Genomic DNA, 18,752 nt, shown 5'->3' on the forward strand with positions numbered 1-18,752 from the left:
GGCTCTCGCCTCAGGTCATTTGCACTTTGAACAGTTCGCAGATGATGCTCCATTAAGCGTTACTGACCCACCAGTTTTTCAAATGATGGGCTGACCAGCAAAGCAAATAACATGAAACACAATGCCTTAACTAGCATACTTTGGCAAAATCGGTAAACTCTTCAAACACTATTGCAGAACACAAAATTATGCTAAATATTAATGTAATAAATTGATGCACTGTTTTAAAGTTATACATTTTATTATCTTTTTAAAGACTTGATGATTTGTTATAATTTTTAATGATAACGAAAGTGATGATAAAGGCCATCATTGATAATGACCATATATTTATCATGCCACTTAATCCTCTGAAGTACTACCTATGATAAGAAGACATTATTTCAGTTATTGGTACAGCACAACCTCATTTCTACAGACAGTTTGGACCTGGAACTGTCTCATATACGAAACTCTGTGCGACTGGACTCAAGCCTCTGACTCTTTCATTGGAGTGAGGGTGAAGTATAGAACACCCTAAGTCAGCAGATTTCCATTGGTATCACCATTGCTATGAAGCTTGCTAAAACTCACTGACCAACCACATCTGACTCTCCAGGGCTGTATTCCAGGTTTAGGCATATTTGACAAGGACCAAGGAGACTCTGTTGCTTGCTTAGGCAGTGTTTATGTAAAATATAAACACCGAATACATAAACATAAGAGTGGCTACAAGTAATTGCCTGTAGCATGAATGTAATTCTAAGCTGATGATCGATTTTCCCAGACTGAAATAGCGAATCCCCTTTGCAAGCATCAGCAATGATTTCTTTTCAGCCACTCCATCATTTACTCCATCAATATTTCTAGAGACTTCTGTGTTTCAGGCTGTGTTTGGGGTTACAGCCAGAAAGCTGAATGAGGTCTGGGCAGAGATCTGTGCAAGAATGAAAGTCCACCTGCTCTACCCAGGCTGGTAATTAAAGAATCTTGGTTTGCAGTTCTAATACTGGCAGCTAGACGTTTCTTCTTTCTCACATGAAAGAAAGAGAGAAATTAAAAATAAAATTCATGTAGAAATATGTAGTACTGTCATGGGCATGATTTTCCCACATGACTAACTTTTCTCTCATTGCTGAAAAATGTCTACAGTGTAACTCTTCAATTAAAAAAGATTCCTCTTTGCACTCTGCCATTTGTCTTCTTTAGCTATATTTTAGTTTAGCGACACTTTAAAACAACAATTATTTGCTTTTCTATTGCACTCATGACAGCAATTCACATTTTCCCTCCAATACAGAGATTCCAAAGTTCATTTTAACTTTGTATGATTACTTTATTTAGAGCAGAATTTCTATAAAGAAAATATATAAAGAGAAAGGTTTTAAGATTTAAAGTTATTGCATTATAATATATTTTTTCTATTTTCTCCGTGAGTGGTTAGAGAGCATTTTACTATGTACAGTATAAACACAAATAATGGAATCATGATTCTTAGAATGGAGGAAATGTGACTGAATCATTTGGTTAAGTTTCAGGACAGAAAAGATTTTTTGGTGAGAGAACTGAGCCTTAAAAATATTTACTTACTATTGGTGATTTGGATGCCTTCCCCATCAAAAAATATTAACACTTTTCTCAAGTAATATTTTCAAGAATTAAGATGTCATCTGGTGATAAATATGTTAAAATAATAACTAAATAAAAACTACAGATTCATTTCATTGCATTATTTACAGGCAAGTTAAGATTTTTGTTCCTTGCCTTTACCTTTTCCATCACTTACTTATTACTTATTAGGTTAGTTATATTGTTTTCTAATAAAAATATGGTAATGCAGTCATATATTGAATCTGGTTAAATAATAACTCTGGAGAATCAGAATATTTTTCTATACATGTAGTATCCGAATATTATATATCATTATGTGTATGAGAGTGTCATAAACTGAGGTAGCAAGATATAATGGAGCTTTCTTTGGTAAATATTATAAAAGCCCAAGAATGACTATTCACCAAAATTACGCATTTGTCAGCTTTCCCCTGTATCAGATCATAAAAGTTTAATTAACCACTTCTGTACGAAGTTAGAAAATATGAAATGCCTCCAGATGGTGTGTTTACATGAAATCTTCATCATAAGCAGCCATCCAGAGCCCAGTTCTCCATCATGAAAGCTGGCGGCCGTACAGGCAGAGGGCGGAAGGAGCAGAGGTGAATGAAACGGCAGAGGAAGAAAAAGAGCATGAATCAAGCACGGAGGCCAAGCACCGCCCACCAGAGGTTGACAGTGGGAGTGAGAACCAGTATGATGACTTGTACACGTTCATTCCTGGAGACAACCCAGAAAATAATTCCCGAGGGCCCCTCGTGAGCAGCAGACCACCTCTCCCTCCACCGCGACCTGTAACAGCTGCCTTCCCACTGGAAAAACCTCACTTCACATTACAAGGTAAGGTTAAGGTTAAAACAACAACTACAAAACTTTGACACGCTTACATAGCATATAGTGGCGAAGCCATACAAAGATCAACTTTTAAAACCCAGAGAAGACTTCCTCCTGTTCTTTAACAACTAGGGCCTCAGAAATCAGGTAAGAGATACCTCCCACTAACTCCCTTCCTCCCTTCCTTCCTTCTTTCCTCCTTTCCTCTCTCTCTCTCTGCCCCCCACCCTTCACTATTCCTCGCTCCCATTCTTCCTCTCTCCCTCTCTCTTTTTCTTTCTTTTTTCTTCCAGGAAAAAAGTCTCATTACAAAACTTTCTGTAAGTAAAGAAATAAAACTTGGAAGGAGTCTGTAATTCTTCACATAAAACGAACCTCAAGCATCATGTGGAAAAGTAAGCAACAACTTAGCTTTTACAAAATACTCTCAAAGGGCTTCCCTGGTGGCGCAGTGGTTGAGAGTCTGCCTGCCGATGCAGGGGACACGGGTTCGTGCCCCGGTCCGGGAAGATCCCACATGCCGCGGAGCGGCTGGGCCCGTGAGCCATGTCCGCGGAGCCTGCGCGTCCGGAGCCTGTGCTCCGCAACGGGAGAGGCCACAACAGTGAGAGGCCCGCGTACCGCAAAAAAAAAAACAAAAAAACAAAAAAAAAACCTCTCAGTTTTCTGACAAAAGAGAAAGGCTAATGTGTTACAGATTTGAAAACGACCTCGGACACTTCACTCAGTTGGTAGCTGCAGGGGAAGCAAGTGGTAAAGGGTCTATCACACGCTGCCTTGAGACCAAAGTCAAAAAAATCTGTCTTGCTAAAGTGGAAGAACAACCGTTAAATGGCTGTGACAGCATTTCTTCCCAGATGCAGGAACTAAGGTGTGTCATGGGGGTGTGGGGGGAGGGGTTGGGGGTGGAGGGCAGGAAACTATCCAGAGGAGCTTCCATATGAGGCTTATCTGCCTGGAGTGTTCAACAGCCCGACAGACTTCCATGCTCACTCCTAGAGTCACCAATTACCACCCACTTTATTGATCACTATCTCATGTTTACTTTCCAAATTCATAAAATGGTCTTACAAAGAAAATTTAATAAGAAGGATGAAAGAAATATCTATGATTAAAACCCCATTTGTCACTCTAGTTGTCAAGTCCTAAAAGGCTATATGAAGTCTATAAAGACTGTTTCAAAAGTGCACTTTGAAGCTATGAAATTTAGCATTTGTGTCCTTGAAGGCCTTATCTCTATAAAAGTTCAAGCTGATTAACGTGAAACTTTGCTAAGATTATGCACTATATTTAGAGATGGAAAGTACTGCTTAATGGAAAGTATGGGAAGCCTAATGGTACTTCTCTGATTCATTCACTCATTCAGCAAACATTTATTGATCACCTGCTGTGCCAAGCTCTTACCGACTGTTGAGATAGATCGAGGGAGTAGGGTTAGCAATACTGGGAGGGGGGGAGAGATGTAGCTTCGAAGTCCACTGACAACAAAATTCTAGTATATTTTTCTCACTTTTACAGATGCGGATAATTTTATCTAATTATTAAAATTAATTATTAAGAAAGCAAAATTGTCTTATATCACGTTAAAGCTCTTAAAGGAGCTAATATTAAATCATATTTTTTCTAATGTCAGTTTCCACATATGGTATGTTGGTTAGGAGGTCTAAAATTACTCCACAGAGAGTAATTTTCACCAGATATCTAGGACCAGAAGTATAATGTTGGCTAATACATCTTCTGAAAAGTACCAAATATAAAAAGCAAAATAATACAAAAACCCCTCCCTTTTATTTAAAAACTGTATTTTTACATTTTCAATTCAGCATTACTTTTAATATCATTTTTTTTTCATAGTGCTAATATTGGAAGTAAATGGAAAGTAAAATGCCAGCCTTTTTTCTTAAAATTCTTTGATTAAGTTCTTTGAAAGTAAGACTGGAAGCTACCACTTATTTTTTGCCAGAGACTTTGTTTGGGTTCTTTGACTTTAGCTAGTGATACCTTCAGGAATTGTTCTTTAAGGGTACCTTCCATATGCCCTCAAGTAACTGAAAAAGAGGGGCCACCTCATCAATGCCCTAAGCATCAAATTCCTTATGATGGATTTATGGACATAGTCATTGGAGAAAACAATAACATAGAACATTACAGAACACTTTTCAGTTTATAAAGAACATCCAGTCTCTTTTTATCTTCGCAACAAACTTTCAAGGCAACAATCATTATAATGTTCTTTTGACTAAGACCCAAGACCCTAGGGCCCGTAATTAGAATGTGTCAAATAATTCCATGAACAGTTTTCCTGGGATTTTGGGATTCTTATCTTTCTTACACATTCTTTCCCAATTATTTCAAAAATTGGAATTATAGGAATGATATATTTTAATCGTTATTCATTAATGTACAACCTGAGTTGAGAAAACTCAGGTCCAACTCCAACATGAAAAGTACAATCTCATACATTGGGAAATGAAAAGTGAAATGTATTATTTCTAGTGCAAGCCCAACTTTAGAAAGAGTTGGGGAAGGAGGTGGGTGGAGGAACAAAGAGAGTTAACAGCTCAGGAAATCAGTTCATAAAAGTAAGATAGTTGACACATTCCACTAAAAATGAAACACTGTGCAAGTGTTTCCCACACACTTAATCTAGTTTCACCTGGGATGCTGTCAGTGAAACAGAAATCATGAAGTCAGAATCTCAAAACCATATTATTCATAAGGGAAAAGGCAAGTCGTAGAGATTTTAAAGTTAGTGCCAGGCATGCTGGCGTTCATACTTCTTGGGTTAAACTAACTGAAACAAGCTAAGGCTCTGTTGAGAGATGATCTTGGACTCTCCTCTGGTCTCTCCTCATAAGCCTACCCAAAACAATTGCTGGATCTTCTTAGAATAATATCCTTTTATTCTGCTCTAACAGCTTGTCTTTCTCCCTGTCTCCTAAGTTTTTCCACTAAAATATCCATTAAGTAAACTAAAGTTTTTGGTCAGATTCTCACCAAAGAGAAGGGAGACTAGTTCTCCTTTAGTTCACGTGCATGAATCTCAGAACAACACAGAAAATTAATGACTTTTCAGTCAATAACTGAAATCCTTTCCATTTTTATTGTTCTCAATAATACTTTAAGCAAAACACTTGTCAAAAGGGCACATTTTAAAAAAAATTCTCATTGGTCCGGCAGAGAGAGCCATCCAAATTCTCTTCAGCTTATTTATTGACACAGTATACAATATCTTTGTCTTCTAAATAAACTGCTGCTAGAATATTTTAATACATTCCTATAAAAATATGTAAAGATTTTTTTGAATATAAAAAGCATGAAAGACTGTTCTTTTCATATGAATTAATCTTCAAGCCATTGATTTTCCATGCCATCTTCTATGTCATGAACCCTACTTTCAGTGTCCCTTATCAAAGAGTGAGGTATAAGTTGGCTTATAGAAATCAAGAGAGCCAGAGTGAGACATAGTGTAAGAAACCAAACAATGGTGGTTTTGGCTATTCCCCTCTGTCATTTTCAGAGAAATTGAATTTTAGGCAAAATACCCAGTTTAATCCCTATAAAAGGTAATATGACTTCAAATTTAAAAAAAAAAAGATATCTGAGAGCATTATGCTTGAAAAACACAAGCTTCCAAAACATTTGGAATTTGAGGCTTAGTTTTATAATTTGATTTCCTGATATTAAATCATTCATAAACTATGTGGAAAATATTTATATGCTTATTTATATATTTTCAAAGAAATCCAGGTCTTTAACAAACTTTTTCTGACAAATCAACAGTTACAAACTGCCAGAGGATATGATAGTAAATTACATGGTTCACTTTTCTCTTTTTGTAATTTATAGGATAATATATAAATTGTTTGGGGGTGTGGTTCAAGCAGGTGACAGATGGACACCAGTAATGCTTAAGGTATGAGTAACCACCATCTGAATGTTTCATAAGCAGGGAAAACGTCGGAAGGCCAAATGGAAAGAAGTCAAAGCTGGTGTGATTCCAGTGCAAGACATGAAACAGGAGGTGAACCCAGAGGAGAAGAAGAACAGAAAGAAGATGAGGAAGACCAGGAAGAGGAGGAAGACCCGTACACTTTTGCTGAGATTGATGACAATGAATATGACACGATACTGGCCAAGAGGAGTACAAAGAAAAAACTTGGAAGCTGGTCATTCATTCTGAACAGACCTCCTGCTCCCACACCACGACCCACAAACATCCCTCCAAAAGAGGAAACTACGCCTTATATAGCGCAAGGTAATTTGTTTTGCTGCTGCTGTTACTGTTTGTGTGTGTGTTTTTTGGGGGGTGGCCTCTTTTTGGGTGGGATCTAAAGCCCAAAAGATGAAAAGCATCTTTTCGAGTCATAGGTAAGCTGTATTGGACCATTTTTAAATTTAAAAACACAATGAATAAAGAAAATAAGAACAATATGTAGGGCTCTGGTTTGTAATTGTTGATTAAGGAGGATAATTTTGACAAACCACCCAAACAGCATGAAACCATAATATGTGTGGGGAAATACTGTTTGATGCTTCTTCCATAATTCTGTAAGAGGGAAGCTTAACGCCTGTGAATAATGTGCAACACACGAAGAGAAGGTAGGTACGTTACTTTTTGCCCCTCATTCCATTTAAGATAACTTTAAAAACCTAAACAGTTTTGAGTACTAGAATCTTAGATATGCAACCCCAGTTCCTCTGATAATTGCACTTCACCCCAATGATTAAGATTCACTTCATCTATGATAGAATTTCTACTTCATTTTAGACTTCAATTCTCCTTTCTCATCTCAGTTAAATCTAGATAAAAAATAGCAAATCCCTAGAGCTTTTTTATATCTGTAACCCCAGCAGGATATACTGACTTTGCTGTTCTTTCACACTCCTGTATTCTCTGGTTTGGTGCACTCCATGAGTCCCTAGTGTCTAAGACATGAATGTTATTCATCAGTATCGCAGGCACATGCACTGAGTGTCTTTGGGGGTTAAGGTACCATCCTAGAGACTGAGGATGTGGAATAAAACAATGTCTGCATCCTTGAGGAGTTCCAGGCAACAGCTATGCAAATAAATAGACAGTACAATTTGACCCTTTATTAGGGATTTTTGAACAAAATGTTTGGAATCAAACAAATTTTGGGGTGACAACTAAAGCTGAGAGGCAATATATTATACATTCAAATAGCCTAAACTGGGTACCCAGAGTATTTAAATATATACCACAAATCCACTCAAAAAGAACATAGTTACTCATCTGTGCTTAACATGTTCAAAAGAAACCATTCTATTGTTTAAGCGGTATGTGTTGAGAGGTTTGTATAAGAAAATTTAGCAAGTTTTTTACCAATGTACTAGATACCTACTTAACAGGGATCTACTGCTGATAATGTTCAAGACAGTATTATAAAAAAGGAAACAATAACAAATTAATAAAGGTTTCAGCTAAAATAAAATGTCAGCTGGAACAATTATCTAGATTATTAAGGGAGGGAATAAGCTGTAATCAGAACTTCTCAGATTGTCTACCATAGTGGCTCTAGGATATTACAGTCAGGCCTTCATATCTGTGGATTCCACATCAACTGCACATAGAAAATATTCAATAAAAGAAAATTCCAGAAAGTACCACAAAGCAAATCTGCCTCCAGGGCAACTGCTTACATAACATTTATATTGTATTTACAACTATTTTTATAGCATTTACATTGCATTAAGTGTTATAGGTAATCTAGAGTGACTTAAAGTATACGAGAGGATGTGCAGAGGTTATCGGCAAATACTATACCATTTTAGAAAAGAGACTTGAGCATCTGCAGATTTTGGTATGGGGGAGGGAGGTCCTGGAACCGTTTCCTTGCGGATGCCAAGGGACAACTGTACTAACTCTGTGACAAGGTTACTAAATCCCAATAAATAATTTTGAAGAGGGAAGTTAGATATATAACTCAATAACAGAATTTAGTTATATTCTGGAAATTTTTGAAGAGGTACATCATCTTCTGTATCTCAATCTCTAGGGAGTTCTCAGGACCACAGTAGAGACTCCCATGTTGCGTTTCTCTGCTTTTTGCTCTTTATCTTGTCATCCTTCTATCAACTGTCCCATTCTTATTTTCCATGAGTGCGTTCTTGTTTTCCATTTGTTCTTGTTCTATATCATTCTTTTCTCTTTCTTTAGTGGTGGTGCAGGCAATGAAGTTCAATATCTTTGTCATGGCTTTTGTTTCATTTTGCCTTGATTTGAGTTTTTAAATTTCTGCGATTTTAATTTTTCTTTAGTTCTCATATTGTCTGTATTATCTTTGCTTGCTGTTTGTTTCGTCTGGAATGCTTGATACCCCCATAAAATATCTGACTATTCTTAGCGATGCTTTCATGTTTAAGAATGAAGCACCAAAAATCTGAATGAAAACTCTACTTGCTAACTTGTGGACTGCACTGTAGGGTAATGAGGTAACCAGCTTTTTCATTGAATCACCCCAAAGTGTTAGTTTAGATAGATCTGTTCTCTACGTTTTTCAATATTTCTAGAATAAATTCTAACTTACTCTAACCTACATTTATATACCTGGTTGCCAGCACACTGATATCAGAGTGTGGAAAAAAGACTGGGAACTTTCACCACTCAGAGTGCACTGTTTAACTTGTTCTCCCTGCGTTCAGTCCAGTGTATAACTCCTTCCACCCACTGTGCCTTGTGTGCCATGGTCAGAACTACTTCTATTCAATTTCTCCAAGAACAAACTGTCCATCATAGGTGATTGCCTCGTTTCATTAGAGAAGGAATTAGGGACAAGGACTGCTTTAGGCTGTCAACCAAGCCCCATATTAAACAAGAGAATTGAGATGGTTTTCCTCCTCATTCATATATTTATTAATTACATAAAGATTTATTGAGTACCAAATGATAAAGTTTTTCTGTGGGTTAATTATGTAAATCCCCTACATAACAGTGGTACAATTTGTCATTTACACACACACACACACACACAGAGACTTTAAAGAATCTTAGAAATCTTGAGTTTCTAAGAACTTTTAAAGGCTATTTATCTCATCCCAAGCGCAACACCCTTCAACATTTACAAGAAATCTTTCATTCAATTACAGTCTAATTTGTTCTCACAACACTTGTGTTATATGCAGACAGGAATCCGTGTTACATTCTGTGATTGTGTTTTTGTTTTTGTTTTGCACCTAAGTATATAAAAGCACGTATGGTTATTTTCTCCATATATCAGATTAGTAGCAAAAACTGAACTGTAAATGAGGTCATCAAAGTCCCTTTCCATTATTTCTTCCTTTTCTCTTTCACTGGAATATACTTGCTTGCTTCTTCCTTTTATGCTATTGATTGTTGATCATTCTGTGCTCACATTAGGAAAACATTACCTCATCAGCCAATTCTTTTGTGATGTTCTTTGCATTTCATAGGGTAAATGTCTTTCATCACGGCTTCCTTTTTTCTTTCCTAGCTCAGGCAAATCTATTAAATAGAATATACACCATTTCCCAGAAAGCCATGCATTCAATTAGAAGAACATTAATTTACCCTAATTCTTGCCAGAGCACAGAAGTTGTAGCAGAATGCTGGCACATCCAGGGTGTGTTACAGTAGCCAGAAGAGAAGGATGTGGAGTAGGGGATGGAAAAAGAATGCAGGATGCATAATCCCAACTTACTATTTCAGAAACTCAAGAAAGTTATAGCAAAGTGACTAGGCAAATAAACCAGAGAGGTACAGGAAAATCATGTTGGCTTTTGTGAGATAATGGGATATAGATAGATATACACACATATATATATACTGCATTACATATATATATATATTCCAAACATATATATATGTAATTATATATATAGGTTTCTACCCTCAGTTCCTGACACAGAGCTCCTGAAACCCTTGTAATTTCCTGGGTGGTAGGAGTGTTTTTGTTCTAATGAGGCGGCTCTGAGTGGACTCCTGCATGGCTCCTGGAGGGGGGTTAGTATGGGGAAGTCCAAGCAGTGATTAGAAGCTTGGAATTTTCAGCCCTAACCCTATTCTCTAGAGAAGGGCGAAGGGCTAAAAATGGAGTTAATGATCAATCATGCCTATGTGAGGAAACCTCAATAAAACCCTGATATTAGGGGTTTCCAGGAGCTTCCAGGTTGGCAAACAGGTCCACATAGGAAGGGTGACACACCCAAGCTCCATGGGTACAGACTTACCTGTACTGGGGACTCCCAGACCTTGCCCTATACATCTCTTTATCTGGCTGTTCATCTGTATCCTTTATCATATTCTTTAAAATAAGTGTTTCCCTGAGTCCTATGAGCTGCTCTAGCAAATTAATCAAACCTGAGGAGGGGGTTGTGAGAATCTCCAATTTGTAACCAAATCAGACAGAAATTGTGGGTAACCTGGGAATCTACCACTTGGGATTGGCATCTGAAATAGAGAGGAAGCAGGCTTGTGGGACTGAGCTCTTAGTCTGTGGGATCTGACACTACCTCTGAGTAGATATTCTCAGAATTGAATGAAATTGAATTCAATTGTAGGATATCCAAATAGTGTTGAAGGGCTGCTTGGTGGGGGAAAATCCGCACACGTTTGATGACCAGAAGTGTCTGAAATGAAGTGTGACAGTAGAGGAGACACACGGGAAAGAAAGGCCCAGGAGGAAAAGTGGGTTTTCCCAATGCTGCTATACAAGGAGGATTCAGATTCACTGATATTACCTAAGTAAATAACTTCATATATCTGAGATGCAAATTCCTCATTGTAAGTTGGGAACAGAAATAACATCTACTTTAAGGATTGTTGTAATCTTTGAGATAAAATTAACAAGTACTCAGCACAATATTTGGTATGTGATATACACTCAATAGATAATAATTAAAAGCAATTCTACTTTGTCTTTCCTCAGTTTCTGGGCAGACGGTGACTTTGATTAACGTTAAATTCTAGAAGAAGTGTGTGCTTCCTGGATTCTGAAGAGTTAGAAGTTAAGGAAACTATTACAGATGGAATTGGGGTCAGGATATCCTTTCCTCTAAAGGAACAAGTTGGCTTAGTCTACTCCTTATGATAATAATTATTAGGCAACTTTCATGATAATTTCTAATTCATGAAATAATCCTGCATAGTTGGCATTAATAGGCTTATTTTAGAGATACGGAGGGAATTCCCTGGTGGTCCAGTGGTTAGGACTGTGCTTTCACTGCCGAGGGCCCTGGTTGGGGAACAAAGATCCCACAAGCTGCACAGCGTGGCTGGGAAAAAAAAAAAAAAAAAAGAGGTACTTTTCCTAAAAAGCAAGGTATACAATAAATAAATAAATAAATAAATTTAAAATAGAGATACGGAAACTGATGTTCAGTGAGTTTCAGCGTCTTGCCCATGATGATAAAACTAGGAAGGGGAAGATGTGTGATTTAGACCTGACCCAGCCCAATCTGGCTACCACGTTTGTACACACGGTAGGACCAATTTTCTTTCTTGATGTATTTATTTCTGGGTCATTAGTTAATATTTATTTCTTCCTTCTGACCCATAAGATCCATAAAAGAAGAGACCAATCATTTGTTTCTACCTTTCAAAACCTCATCTGTTTTTGTATCCTTGGTGCCAAGCTCAGTGCTGAATTCATAGCAGAAACCATAAATATTTGATGAATATTAACTGAATGAGTACAAGGACAAATAAATGATAAAAGTAACAAGAACTACATCAATGTAGGTAGGAGACTTCACTAACACTACAGAGGTTGGTCAGAAGAATATATCAACCTAGTAATTCCTAAATTTCCCCTTTTTAAAAAAAATTTTTATTTATGTATTTATTTATTATTTTTGGCTGTGTTGGGTCTTCGTTTCTGTGTGAGGGCTTTCTCTAGTTGCGGCGAGTGGGGGCCACTCTTCATCGCGGCGCGCAGGCCTCTCACTGTCGTGGCCTCTCTTGTTGCAGAGCACAGACTCCAGACGCGCAGGCTCAGTAGTTGTGGCTCACGGGTCTAGTTGCTCCGCGGCATGTGGGATCTTCCCAGACCAGGGCTCGAACCCGTGTCCCCTGCATTGGCAGGCAGATTCTCAACCACTGCGCCACCAGGGAAGCCCTCCCCTCTTTTAAACCATCTAAGTACTCCTAATGAAGAGGGAATCCTGTACCTAAGGGGACAAAGTTCTAGGATATTCACTTATAGCTAAGCATTCTAACTGCTTTCACACAGCATAATGTATCAGAGGGAATCTCTATTTCCACCATCACCACCATCTCCTATCCCCAGAAATGTAACTTATTAATACAAAATTGAACCCGTGGTTCATTTTATTAAGAGATATGTTTCTGGATTTTTTATTCCATTCTTGTTATACTAAACTTAATTTTATGTTAATAACAGTGAAAAGGATAACTCATTTTTCTTAAATGAAAAGTTTTTGAAGTCTGCCTGCTTTTAAGAATCATATTCTCTCCATCTTTTTCTCCCTATAATACTGGAAAGGATCAGGTTCATTAAGCTTCAGGAATATAGAGGAATTAACATGGATTCACAGTCCTTCTTAGTGACAAAATTCTTGATTTAAGACAAATCAAAGAAAGAAATGAGCACTTTTCATAGTATAGATAGATGGGTAGTAAAATTATATCCATAAATCATTGCAAAGAGATGACTGCCTATTTGGGAAAATTTTTCAACATCAAAGGGCAATTTCCCATTTTCCCCTCACACAATTAATAAAACCAAGATCCTTCTTCAGAGTCCATGTTGCTGATTTGGGGTAGAATATAATTTCCCTTTCAATTTTCAATTGCTACTGAGTTGCCCTTGGCATTTTACAGTGCAACAAAGTTGTGTACGACCTTTTTGAGAGCTACTCAGCTACTGGGACCCCAAATGTCAAGTACAACTCAGTTGCTCTCAGAAATTTTCCACTTGCAATTCACTTGTACTTGAAATTGATCACATACAATGCAATGGAAATGCAAACAGAAAAAGAAACCTTGTAGAATCTCTTAGGAAAATTAATCCATATCATCATAAATGTGGCAGAATGGATTGGCCTCTGTCCTCATTAGTGAAGAAATATTGTCAAATGGATTAAAGTAAGCCTTAGATCAAGTGCCCTAGGTTCTACTCTCTGGCCTGGTGACCTTGTCCAAACCATGAGCTTTAGGACTTTGTATATATATCACAGGTGGTCTCAGGATAGAGGACATATTTATCATCTGTTTGTAAACCCAGTGTCCCTGCTTTCCCTGTGATCCTCTGCCTCCCTCCTTTTCCTGATAGAGTACTGGCACAGCTCTGACAAGGAGCAGTTGTTCAGACATGTGCTCACATTGGGAAGTCTGGTCTTTTTCCCCTTAACATACAATGCTCCTAGAATCTCTGTTAAATTTGTCTTTTAGTAGAAGCCCAATTGGCCTAGAGTAGCAGGTCTTAACGGGTGGTGATTTGCCTCCCAGGAGACATTTGGAGACATTTGGCAGTGTTAAGAGACATTTTGATTGTCATGGCTAAGACAGTACTACTGGCATCTATGCTAGGCCACAAAACATGTCTCAACAAATTTAAGAGGATAGAAATTATATCAAGCATTTTTTCCAACCACAACGGTATGAAACTAGAAATCAGTTACAGGGGAGAAATGGGAAAAACACAAACATGTGGAGACTAAGCAACATGCTACTAAAAAGAAAAATGGGTCAGTGAAGAAATCAAAGAGGAAGTCAGAAAATAAAATGAAATGGAAATAAAAACACAACTTTCCAAAATCTATGGGACACAGCAAAAGCAATTCTGAGAGGGAAGTTTATAGCAAAACAGGTCCACCTCAAGAAACAGGAAAATCTCAAATAAGCAGCCCTGTCCTTTTGAAATTTTCAATCTGCATTTTTGTAGTTTGAGTCTTATTGGCAGAACTAGTATTTAATATTTGTTCAAAGTGAACGTGACCAGATCCTACTGGTTACTTCTTAGGACAGTAATATTTCCTGATATAAGAGGAAAGGAAGAGGCCAGAGAAATTACTCTTGGTAATCACTAAGCATGAACCAAAAGGTGAACTCATCGCAGCTTCTAGAGTATTACAGTGACTTCCTAACAACCCAAACCACTTCTCTTTGAAACAAAAGGAAAATTACCAGGGATGTTACTGGAGGAATGTCTATGCTAATATCATTTTTTATTGAATACAAGTGTTCAAGAAGTAAAATCAAGCAGTGAGCACACATGAAATCATATGGGAGGAAACGAGCCCCTAGTCCAGTGCTCTGCAAGCAGTAGGTGTTCAATACATGTTGCCTGCCTGGTAGCAAAATGAAGAAAGACCTGCCTACCAAGTGGTGGAGTAGAGACTTTGCTAATAAACTCATTACAATGCCCTCAAGCTCTAATTACACAGAATTCCATAAATCGATTGCTCTCTTTCTCTCAGTGTCCCAACTTCCTGGATAAGAAACATTTCAAGAATAGAAATATTCTTATTTGCATCAAAAAGGATAAATATGCAAATAAAAAGTTTGTATTCTATTCTAATGAAAATTCAGTTCCTTAGAAGTAGAAAAAGTAATTTATAGTGAGATTTCCTGTTTGGGGAGAGGATTTTTATGGGAACACGTCTATCAGACTTAAAGTTTCCATTACAAACTGGAAAGAAAATTAATGTTTTCTCCTTAGGAAACCAAAGCATTCATTGATATTTTCACTGAATTAGAATTTCTATGCTATTTTCCTTCACGCAGATATGTACTTTCCAACTTCCCATCGCCACCAATCTCCCGAGTACACTGTAACCACATCCATGACCTCATGTGTGCTGGCTGATCATTTGTAGATTCTCCCCTCCCACTCCCCAAAAAGAAGCCACAACTCCTGACTATAGGTCTGCAGTCAGTAAACTACTTTCAGGTGAAAGATCTTCATGTTATGTGTCTGATGTGACTATTTCTGTTTGTGGCCATGACACCCCTAGCGTGCCTATTCAAATGTGGTGACCTGCGTTTGATAAATTTGTTGAAATTGGCAACGCATAACTCTTGCTAACAGAATGAGATGGTGCTTTTAAGCTGACTGGAGTGCTCAGTCTATCTTGATCCATTTGCAAAGAGGCTACATCTCTTCTCTGAGCTTGGATTTGATTAGTCAGTATGACTACTCATCGGGTTAGAACATTCTGTTCCCTGCCTTCACTGGCTAGACAAAGGGGTTGTTTGCACTGCTTTCCTTTACCTCACTCTGCCTTTTTGTAATTACCATTCACAGGGTGCAAACTGGGGGAACAAGGTAGGAAGAGGAAGGCTACAGTGGTTGCATTATGACCCTTGCCCTTCTGATTGTTTTTTTATCTCTGTCCTCTTTCATGAGTAGGCCTTAATGACACATTTGACTTTTGCTTAAAATAATACACCAAAATGGAGGACAGTATGGAAACTGACCGCATTTTATTTACCTTTGCATCCTTAGGACCTAGTACAGCACTTCGCTACATAGTTAGCAATCTAATGAAAGTTTGCTGAGTGTTTAATAAACATACTGCTGCTACCTATACTGAGGACCTGAAGCACAATACAGATTTGTATATTTCATTTTATGTCAAATCCCTAGTTTCAAGAATTATCATCAGTGATAGGTATGCAGCTCTAAACAGCATTTCACTTCACACTTCTAATGGGCATGGAACATCAAGGGGTTTGTGGTTTATAATTCATATCTTTATGAACACATTTGGCTACGCATTACACAGACTTTCCATTAGCTTAGCCACTTACAAAATAATTCCAAATAAGCTTTATCAGATTTTCAAAGAAGGGCAGCCCTGGAAGAATCTGTTTGCTTGAAATAGGCCACTAATGAGGTTGACGTGAAGAATGTTCTTGCAGAAGCAACCTGGAAAGACAAATAGTGCAAGTGAATTCGTTATATTTCACCTTCTCCTCCTCTGCTCTTCTGATAGTTCTGCTTTGCTTAACATTTTGAATATTTAATACTATGCTAATTTTTTCCATTCAGTGTCATTTCTATTCTAGAGAAAATTTTATAGAAGTCATTCCACCAAATATTTAAAATAAATGGGGGTGATATTTGGGGCATTTGCATTGTTTGAGATTATTTTGAACCTCAAAAATTGTTTTTCTTTCTTTATGGACTTTTTTAATGTTTAAAGGTAGTGACAGCTACTAATAATGCATTCATTAGTCTTTCTCATCAAATTCCAATTTTAGGTAGGAAGAGAAAAATAAGGTTTCACTAGGGCAGAGTCATCAAAATTGACGTTATTTCATAATTGCCTTCATAGCATCATTTGAACGTTGACGCAATAGAATGTGGTCAAAAATAATATTCTCCGGGAATTCAAACACATAGGGACAGGACTGTCTCCATATATTATGGAAAACTAACATTGGTCTGTGATTTAACTTGCTAGTGTTCCTGTTAGTCTAAGCCCCCAGTAAAAAGAATCTCCCCCTCAAAGGTAGCATTCTATTTAAATTCATGTTCATTTGAGAATTTATCCAGGAACCATTTGGCCTGGAATGACTTGGGGAAAAAGAATTGGTAGCGTTTTGGAATATCAGAACTGGGTAAGTCACTAGAGACCATCTCATCTAAGCCTTAACTGTATTGGCAAAGGAAATAAAGGCCCAGAAGGAGAAAGCCGTTTTCCCATGCCATGCATGTTGATAATATTAAGACAAAACTATACCCCTTCCACTGTGCCAAGCAGGTTAGCATTCTAGTATATAGATTGTTTTTCAGTTGCTATGTGTTTAGAACAGAATCTCATCTTACCAAAAATCCTGTTGTATAAAAATACATACCTTCCATATATAAATCTGAATGAACCATACCCAGTGCTTGGTTCTCCCTGTATCATGGATTTTATAGTTACCTCTCATAAACGTTGTGTGGGTGAGATGGTAAACAAAGTGTATAAAGCTTTCTAGAGCAAAGATTTCGCCGGTAGAAGCAATTTAAATGTTTCAGCGAATCTTCACTGTAAAAAGAAAGATGAACAAAGTCTGGAATTGTAGATCTATGTATTCTTTTCCTAAGGCTAATAGAGCATGTGTCCTTGGTATGCATGTTTGCATCGGTGATCATTTGGATGGGCTAGCTCTTTCTTCAAGAAAAAAGTTAATATAGGTGTCTTCCCAAGATTAATTTATATTCAAAAACACCTCCCAACTTTCATAACAATGAGAAACAGTGTGTTTGGCAATATGCTAATTGCTAATTGAGTTCTTGTAAGGAAATGAGGCTTGTCTGTAGGTGAAAGGAGGATAACGGTTGTAGTGGGTGGAGCTGGAGGTGAGTTAGGAGGGAATTTCAAGGGAGGTTATTGTGGTAGAGAGGATTTTTGTACTATGGGGCATGACCTAGTGCCCATCCTGCTCTTAATGAGTTCTGTTACCAGCACTTTCATCATCATTCTACTCAGAGCACCCCTACTCTCCCACCGCAATTCTCTACCCCGTCCCAGGCTGTCCTAGCTACAAACGCTGCTGAAATGTCAACGATGAATGAATATGCCGCTGTCACTTCTTAATCTAGAAACTGAGCATGTTTACCTAACATTTACTGTATTTCACAAAGTCTGGACATTTGTTGTCAACAAATGTATTTCAATAAAATATAAGGTGTAAACTGATTTTTAACAAATGAATGCCAAAAAGCTGGAGAAAAATTCTAGTACTCCATAGCTTCAGAATTTATCAGAGTTCTTAAAACTTATCAATTAATATACTTTTTATTGGAAGAATTTATTTTCTGAATTTATCTTTGGATTCAGATTATTTCCCATATTAATGATGCCAGATTACAGCTTTTTTGTCTGAGACAGTCTCAGTTACTATCTTAACAATACTGGCGAAAAAGCACAGGGTGTCTGCATGTTATTAAAATTTCAGAAGTGTTTTATTCTTTCAAGACTTTACAAACTGGCCAATGAAAAAAGTCAAGCACCACTTATAAAAATGCTTTTATTATCCTAAAATACATTCACATACCATATATCCATCAGTATATTTTATTTGAGAAAAAATGTAAGCCACAAACCCAGAACTTGCCAGTAAGTTATATTTAGCATGTTTTCCAAATACTAACTTGAAGCAGAAAATTGATTTTCAACCAAAAATATTATTTCGTGTGTATAATTTCTCTTAAACACATCATACTTTGAAAGTATATTCGCTTCTCCTGTTTGAAGGACAGAGCAGAGTACCCTTTTTCTTGACAACAGCTGGCAAAGTATATGTGCTTAATAAATAATTATTGATTTGATATGGCTTAGGGAACTTTCTTAAATTTGAAAAAAATGCTATCTGGATTCATCACAGATATGAC

The 18,752-nt window shown here is 37.3% G+C and overlaps 1 protein-coding gene across 8 annotated transcripts in view; it reads left to right on the forward strand.

Moving 5' to 3' along the window:
• Nucleotides 1-18,752, forward strand: part of BANK1 (B cell scaffold protein with ankyrin repeats 1) — a 453,451-nt gene that overhangs the window by 399,909 nt on the left and 34,790 nt on the right. For 4 of the 8 annotated variants that reach the window (XR_003795565.1, XM_029235051.1, XM_029235049.1 and 1 more), the window contains exons 9-10: nt 2,122-2,430; nt 6,374-6,682. Coding sequence is in view for 7 of the 8 variants with exons in the window: in XM_029235051.1 (XP_029090884.1) it covers nt 2,122-2,430; nt 6,374-6,682 (618 nt within the window). In the remaining variant the exon portion in view is untranslated. The remainder of the gene's footprint in view (nt 1-2,121; nt 2,431-6,373; nt 6,683-18,752) is intronic. The other 4 variants (XM_029235050.1, XM_029235048.1, XM_029235047.1 and 1 more) reach the window with 3 other exon arrangements.

The sequence above is a fragment of the Monodon monoceros genome, unplaced genomic scaffold (assembly GCF_005190385.1).
Source record: "Monodon monoceros isolate NGI ecotype Baffin Bay Population unplaced genomic scaffold, NGI_Narwhal_1 Super_Scaffold_20, whole genome shotgun sequence".
NCBI lineage: Eukaryota > Metazoa > Chordata > Mammalia > Artiodactyla > Monodontidae > Monodon > Monodon monoceros.